Consider the following 8,710-nt stretch of genomic DNA (forward strand, 5'->3'; position numbering starts at 1 on the left):
GACTTCAAGGGCTACTGTGCTCTCAGTTCTACCATCTGACCAAAGAGGAGACTTGTGGATCTCTGCACGCCACCGAGCAAAACTCATTTTCACCACTTCATTCTCTGTTCTTCAGCCCTTTCATCTGAACCATTTTCATGTGATGTAACAGATGGGCTTTCCTTAAGTGTGTCAGGGGCTTGCAAAGGGGTTTCCCAGTCCATTTACAAAGGCCCTGGCCTTTATTTGGCATTTTATTTTATTTATTTAGACTCTTCATTTGGAGGAGGTAAGGAGCGGAGGAGAAAGAGGGGAGGGGATGGGGTGCAAGCAGGCTGAAGATGAGAGGCAGAGATGAGAGGATGAGGAGGAAGGTGATATAAAGGGATGAAAAGGAGATGAGAGGAAGATGTGGGGGAGAGAGGAAGAGGACGTATGAAGGACAGGAAGCTCCGGTCGGATCCCCGGCAGAGCACCTGTCACTGAAGAGGCTCCTGCTTTCTGTCACCATCTCCTCCCCTCTTTTTCCATCCATCTCTTTTGTCTGGCAACAGGAGGGTCACCCGAAGAGGAAAGAGCGGGTGCTTAAAATTCCTCCTTCCTTCCTGTGTCCATCTCCTCTCCTAAAGACCTTGTCTCCATAGCAACAGGCCGTCTTCATACTGAGCTTATTCAGTTGGTAGTCGTGAATGTGTGCGTGTGTGTGGGAGAGAGAAATAGAGTTTTGCTGCTGCGTAGGCCTCTCTGTCGGTGTGCCTCTGTGCATGTTGGAAGGAAGTGTATCTTGAGTCGACATCAGTCCAACACTCCAGCTGAACTTGGTTACAGAAACAAGTTTTGAAAGCCAGTTCATTTTTGGTCAAGTGGAATAAATGTCTTTTCAAACTGGAAGGAGCGTTGGCTGGGTTGTGAACTTCAAAAAGTCCACACGCCATTCTGCTTCTCACCACCTCACCATGGAAGCATGTACATACTGCAGCTGTCTGTGAGACTGACAGCTCGTCCAGCCAATGGTCGCCCAATCTGTGTTCACCTATGTGTCTGGCTGTCCCTCAGCAGCCAGGGGACGTTGTAATGGGGCTGTGATGCAAGTAGGCAGGATTAACCACTGAGACCGGGAAGCTGAAAATGAACGGAGAGGTGGGCGTTGCTGTAGTTGAGGTGGTGGTTGTTGTTGACTTGGGTCCAAGAAGTGGGCTCGCTGTGGCGGCAGCCTCAGCAGCGCATGAGGTGGCGAGGACTTGTGACTCAAACTGCAACAGCTGGCCCATGAAGCTGAAGTTGGGGGAGATGATGCTGCGGCGCCGGCGCACAAACTCAAATGCTTCTTCCAAACGCACCCTCTTCCTCTTCATTAGGTAGGCCAGGCAGATGGTGGCAGAACGGGAGATACCGGCTTGACAATGGACCAGCACTCGCCCACTGGAGTCTCGCACTGAATCTGAGAAAACAGAAGGGTCAGAGGTCAGATGTTTCTCATATAAATTTAAAAAAAAAGCAGATACAAACATCCAGTTTGAAAATATAATCAACAAATGCTGGATGCACTGGTACAGATTCGTACTGTCATATTTCCTCAGGAGAGACATCGTCATCTAGCATTATCAGAACATGTTTTGATTTTAATTGAACTGAATATGACAAATAACTGAAAACAAAAATATCTCTGCCAATTCAGAGATTCAATATTAGTCATTACTCCCTATGAAAAAAGTCTGTGTAGAATAATTGCTCTCAGCAGGAAATTACCTCCCATATTGTTCTTGTTCGCAGCTAAACTGGGGACACCTCTAGTTCAGCTCATTTAGTTTTAAAGTACGTCTTAACAACTACTGGATGACGTGGGCTTGAAATGTAATTCTCTCCTGTATTTTCAAAATGTATTACCCTGTTGAGATGTTTTATTGCAATGAGAATTTTTCTGAGATACATGTTTTGACTGAACAGTAAATGCTACCTGTTAGCATTGTCTGTCATTGTGAACATGTTAGCATGCTATTAGCTGGCTTGTTGATGACTATAATCTTAACTTAAGTAGAGATTTTCTTTACCTGAACATCTTAAAATATAAACACTAAACAAGAATTTAAATCTTGCGTTTAGTGGCTAATTTCAGTGCTGCTTTCATCCTTGAATTAAAATATTAGCACTCAGTAAAATAGCACTGACACCTCCATCGATACCAGCTGGTTGCTAGTTCTTGGTTGGTGTCAGTTTAAGGTTAGTTTGACTTCTTCAACCTTCAATAAACTAGTCTTTATCATGTAAAGACATATACTTTGAATATCTGTTTATACATCATTTTTGTATCTAAAACTCCTTTATGCATATATTCTAACTTACATTGGGCACACATTATAAAAGACATGTTACTTATACAATTTTTCCAGATAATTTACAGATTACAGTATTTATAAATCACCCACTAAATGGCAATCTCCATATCTCAAAGGAAAAATGTACAGAATTATTTTGTTTTAGTTTTCGTAATCACTCATGATATCGAATTAAATGTAATTTAGCTCTGAGCTCTCAGAAACTAGAAAGCATATCTCTATTTTCTGGTATTTCATAGGCTGACTAATGATCTAAATGATATAATAATTGTGAGATTAATTCACAATAAAATTTTCGAATAAATCTTCATAAAATTCTAAATAAATTCTTTCTTCCCATTACTTTCCTCCATCAACTCTGTAAGCATTAGCAAATTGTCTTTCTGTGTGTGTATGTTTACACCTATCAAGTATCTTTAACACACCAGATATGAACTTCACCTCAGACTGCTTTCATTTTCTCTCCTCTTCGTTTTCGTGCCTCTCTGCACAGTCAAACCGATAACTAACCTCAAAGTGAGAAAACAGCAAATCGCATTTACAGTAACCGAAACACATAAGTGCCAAATTTGAGTCATCAGCCACTTTTTCACACTTCCTCTTCAAACCTATTTATGGCTTTGTCTCGTTAATATATAAATATGTGCTTCTGCTTTATTATAGAGAATAACTGGATTTAGGTAAGAGTTTAATTAGAGCATTTACAGTAACTCAATTTCCCCAACAGCCCCAATGAGCTTGATTAGTTAGACAATGTTACAGAACACGTGTGTTATCCTGCAGGAAATGAGAAGCACAGAATGTGAAAATATTAATGGAGAGACTTCTTCTTTTTTTTTTTTTTTTTTTTTTTTTTTTTTTTTTTTTAACACGGATTAAATTAATCTAATTTCTCTAAAAATATGTTTCTGCAATTCTGTTTAGAAGTTCACTCCAAGACTTTAGAGCCACACGAGGAGAATTACACACACTGGGAATATTTACAAATGTTGCTTAAAATGCAGAGAATGCTTGACTGTTTACAAACGTCTTCCCTTTTCTCATTTTTCCTGCATCAATATCAGTTTTTTCCTCTTTTTTTTTTTTTTTTAGAGGTGATGTATACACTTTCGCACACAGAGAGATTTCAGGTAACTCTAACAGCGTCTGTTCGCTCAGTAATGGTGGATGAGTCAGACTCTGGTCCCACAGCAGCTAACTATGACGCATACCAGCACCTACACCTACACACAAAAGAACACATGCTCGCAAACACAACACTCTGAGCACAGAAAACCACACGGTCTCGATACACAGCGCAAAAACACACTTAACTAAACTATATCACAGAAAGTAATCATTAACTGGACCGTTTCATTATTTTAAGCGTTCTGTTTTATTATGTGTATTATGTCATTTTGTTTGTTTGGGAATGCCAATTTTTGACAAATTGACTAACGTGGAGCAAGTACAGAACTGAAACACATTTTATAAACATTTATTTTAAAAAAATATACAAATAACACACTGACCTATGAACTCAATGGCCTCCAGGAACCAGCAGCTGATGTCTTCTTTGTGGTTGTCCTCCACTGGGATACACTTGTACTGGTAAGTGCCCTCAAAGTGGTTAGGACAGTCGGCTGACACGTTGAGTAAAGCAGAGATTCCTATGCCATCCAAGACTTCCTTCTTTGAGGCGTGAAGGGCGCTCCCGAGGTAGAGGAATGGGAGGATCTCAACCGGGCCGCCCTGGACACAAGACATATGGGAAAAAATTATGTATACACATTTTTTTTAAATTATTATTAATGATCTTACTGCATAAAGAAGCATCTCCTGGCCAAAGCATCTTAGACAGCCATGTTGTGTGAGTGAATGGAAAAGCCAGCGTACTTAAGACAAAGAAATCCCTGTTTGAGTGAGCAGCACAGCCCAGATACCAGACGACTTTATGACCTTCCCTGAATATTTTGTTAATCAAATTAGAGATGCTTCTCACTGGACAGGAGCAGCTTATTATCTGTGTAAGAAACGACGGCTCAGACCAGATTCACTGTTTAGTCTGCCTGTTTGTCTCGAGCCGAGCTAGTTCCACATTCAGACACAAACAGCTTACTTGAGGAGCTGCCTACATAATGTGCACGGCCTCAAACCAGGCGGTTCAGTTGCAAAACCTGCATGATTCTAATGTGGCATTTCATAGTTGTCTCTTACTCTGCTTAGAAAGCATAATTTCGCTCAGCTCCTCAAAGAAAAAGATGCTCCACAGCATTTATTTAGAATGTCAGCAGCTTTTCAGAAACACATGTTTGCAGCTGCTTCTGTGTAAGCAAAAGCACCACTGCACCATGTGCATGTAGCAACAGAGCTGACTGGGGTTATAAATATTAATGCCTTCTGAGAGGATGGAAGTATCTGCAGCAACATAAAAATGTAGAGTTGCACATTTATTACATTTTTTCTAAGTAGGATAAAATAAGAAAAGCTATTTTCTTAATAGAGAAAGAAGATAAGATCCATTTCAGCTGTAACTGTGATCCGCATTATCTAATGAAAAGTGGAAGTACTGGCACCTCTTTTACTGGATCTGAGAGGTCAGCTGGTCAGCAGCAGTCTATACCGGCAGTACGACTTATTGACAGAAGCTCTGTCTGTTTATGTCACCACTGCTGACGAACTCAGTACTGAAACGGAGTCAGGAAATGATCAATACCCGCTAAGAGAGGTAGCGTGAAAGGAGGGGCTAGGCGACCCCAATCGCGTTCATGCTGCCACAGGAAGTTGCAACAACCCTTAAGTGAGAATACACCTGACAGTATGGCAGAGATAATCAAGCATTTTCCTCGGAGAAAACAAACACAGAGGCTGGGTTGTCTCTCTCCTCATGCATTCCAGGGGAATTAAACCCAAACCACATGTGACTGAGAGCGTTGCATAAAGTCTACAGACTCAAACAACAGATCACTGTCCAACACAACTGGGCCAGCCAGGTCATAGGAAGTAAGTGCTGAGTTGAATCGATGGTAACTTCCAGGCCAGACTGTTATGAGACAAATTACTAATTCAGTTCACATGTATGCTGTTTATCCAACTTCAAACTTCGAGTAACTGCTCAGGGATTTAGTATAATATTGAGCCAATTTAAGTTTTAGTCATTTGTTGAAGGTCAAACACAATATGAATGCTATTAGAACAGATGATATGATATGATATGCCTTCGTTATTATTTATGACATTTATGACACGTTTACACTATTCTGCACTGGGTTGCATTTTACCTGATCATTGTGCGGCGTTCCACAGGATGAGCAGGAAGAGTCCACACTGGACTGGCTGGTGAGGGAAGGCAAGGATTTGGTCTTTAAACAAAACTCTGGATACTCTGTGAAAAACTTGTCATATCCCCCTGGAAATGATCAAAAAATAATAATAAAAATCAGACATGTCATGATTAAAAATTTATCAGAGGTTGCAGGAAAAACACTGCAGAAACAGAAGCTTCTGGCTGCCTTAAACGCACCACATTTCCACAAATTATACATATTAAAAAAAAAAAAAAGGCATCAAAAGCACAAATCTGCGGCGGTATTTCCATCCCTTGACCTGCTGTGACATGTGTCTGCCTGTTTATCATCCCTTATTTTTTAATGAATCTACAGACTAACCACTGCTGTCCGCACCTGAAATATTAAACCGCATTAACTACGATGGATCATCTTTACAAGCTGCACATAACCTTGCGTTTCAAGACGCCCTCATCATTAGAATGCACAAAAAAAATAAATTAAAAAAGGGAGGGATTGCGACATAGCTTGCAGCAGCTTCGGTTTTCAGATTCCCTGCAGTCTAAATATAGGGCAGATAAACTGAGCACTGATTTCTGTTCTTTATTTTCGTCCTTCCTATCAGTAATTTACCCACAGTGGACTCTTTGTGAAATGATCATGGGTGTGCTGGATGTCCTTCCACTTTGATGTGGCTTCTACGCATCACCATTACCTCATTCATTCAGCTCCCAGCTACTGCTCTATGTGTGAAAGTGTGTATTGGAAAAAAAAAAAAAAATCAGACACACTAGCACATATAAATGAATAACGCAGTCGGTAGAAAATTTCACATTCAGATTTATTGTGTTTGTTTTTATGGGTGCAGGAAACTTGTGTTAGCATTCTGGGATATAAATAATCCAAATTAAAGCTGCTCATACAAATGTAGAATTTTAAGTCTAAATACATTTTCTTAATTATTTTTTTAAATGACATATTTTTCAAGTGAGTGTACATTTATCTGATGTTTTACAATATTTTCACCACTCTTATCTCTGAAATGAATTCATACAGAAAAGCTGCATGTTTGATGTCATTTTTAAAATATGGAAATAGCTGTCTAGTACTGACACTACAATTTTTATAACCTTAGTAGTATTACTAACTCAACCAAAATATATGTATGTATTTTCTTTATCCTTATCTGTATGTATCAATTCATAGGCAGCCTCTAAATTGTTATTAAGTCTTATCACATGATAATACCTGATTTAACTGACTAAATTATTAAATATTACTAGCGCGCTGGAACAGCTGGTTCTTTCACACCTGTAACTAGTCAACTTAACTAGCACATTGAAATAGCTTAAATGTTGTCATTTTTGTTTGCTTTTGTTTTTACCTTTTAGCAGGTATACGTGGGTCTCCCTTGAGTCCCTAAACAGTGAGTTGAGCACCAGAGTCAGGGTGCTGTCGTCTTTCACCGTGTCGGAGTCCGGTGTTCTCTCGTCGTACAGAACCACAGCGGAGTACATCCCAGAACGGAGGCGGCTACGGACCTCTTCATCCCCGGCCAGGAGCTGGTCCAGGCTCAGCGCGGAGCCCTTCGCCCTTCGTCGGACGATGGTGTTGCAGCGGGCGTTGACAGCGCCCCGGATGTGCCCCGCGCTGTAGGCGAGAAAGGAGCGGCAGTCCAGCAGCAGGCACTTGGCGCCGTCGTCCTTCAGGAGCCGCTTCAGCACCGTGCAGTCCATCTCGCACAGATCTTCCATCGCTCCTCACTTCAGGTTGAGCGTGTATGAGTATGTGTTTTTCTGTCGTCAATATCCTAATTCGGACTCTTGTTTTGTTTGTTTTTTTCAGACCCCACAGGCTTTTTTAACAAATATGGAGAAGGCACGCGGATGCTGCGGTGGATTAACCTCCGCGCCTCTCCTCTAAACGCGCATTGTAAAAGCTCTACTTCTTCTTACGATCAATCCGGTCACCTCCCTTTCTTTCTCCTTCTGCCTGTGTGTGTTTCTCCCTCGGACTCTTTGCTGTTTTCTTTTTTTTTTTTTTATGAATGGATGCATGGCGTCACGGCGGAGGTGACGTCAACCAACAGCAGCCAATGGCGAGGCGTCTAGCTTCAGCATGCCCTTTCCTCCTTCGCCGTTCATTCATAAAAAAAAAAAGAAAGAAAGACATCAATGAAAGTAAAGGCGATGAGGATGGCGAATAAACTCCATAAGAAACAGGCTCATCACCACTTTTTAATTATGGATTTCTAAGGGTAGAATTGCAATGGATGAATAAATTATAACTGTTTCCAGCCCCAGATTTTACACATAACAGAGCCTCTCAGATTTTATTTGTTAAGGTATTCACCACAAAACACTACAAATAAAACTTTTTCTCCCATATTTTTTTTTTTTATCCTTGGTCTTTACTTAGTCCTAGTCTTCAGTATTTAATATTATAATCAATTTTAATCCTGAATTCAATGAGAGTGACTCATATGTGTGAAAAATTCAGGTGTGTATGTTAGATTCCTGGAACAAAATGGCAATTCATGAGCTATTTAAAGATTTAACTCTTTTATATATATATATATATATATATATATATATATATATATATATATATATATATATATATATATATATATATATATATATATATATGTATATATTTATGTCATTTTTGTTTAATTGTTTCACGAATCGGTATATTTATTGATGTGTCACTCTTTAATTCTGTTCAAATATTTATTCATACATCACCTGTACATCACATGTCCTGTACTAAAACACAGAACAGAAAAGAATAAACTCACCTACATGAATAATGCCAGTTTTTTTTTTTTCTGCTAAAAATTGTACCGCTTTATACAAATTTATTTTAGCTACATCTGTTGTTGCTCTGTTAGGTTCAGCACTTGAACTTCATCATCACACTGCTGTTGTGGTTTGGACTGGAAGTAGTGCTTATGAGCGTGAGCGTGTGCGCACAGACGTTTGTGTGTGGGTGTGTATATGTCTGTGTGTGCATCTGTTTGAGAACGGAGTGTCTAATCCTACAAGCGGAAGCAATTTGCATCTATCACATAGGCCTTAGAGCATACTCAGGTATTTGCATGTTGATCTCATTTCCATGGTTACAGGA

At 39.9% G+C, this 8,710-nt stretch overlaps 1 protein-coding gene across 1 annotated transcript; it reads right to left on the reverse strand.

Annotated features, from left to right (window-relative positions):
• Positions 1-1,031: 1,031 nt before the first annotated feature.
• Positions 1,032-7,335, reverse strand: dusp4 (dual specificity phosphatase 4; the record flags this gene model as incomplete). The annotated part of the gene is made up of 4 exons (XM_079256197.1): positions 1,032-1,420; positions 3,827-4,046; positions 5,576-5,703; positions 6,966-7,335. The coding sequence occupies 4 exons, from the start codon at positions 7,333-7,335 to the stop codon at positions 1,032-1,034; spliced, it is 1,107 nt and encodes a 368-aa protein (XP_079112323.1).
• Positions 7,336-8,710: the final 1,375 nt, after the last annotated feature.

The sequence above is a fragment of the Telmatherina bonti genome (assembly GCF_933228915.1).
Source record: "Telmatherina bonti genome assembly, chromosome: 17".
NCBI classification, from domain to species: Eukaryota; Metazoa; Chordata; class Actinopteri; order Atheriniformes; family Telmatherinidae; genus Telmatherina; species Telmatherina bonti.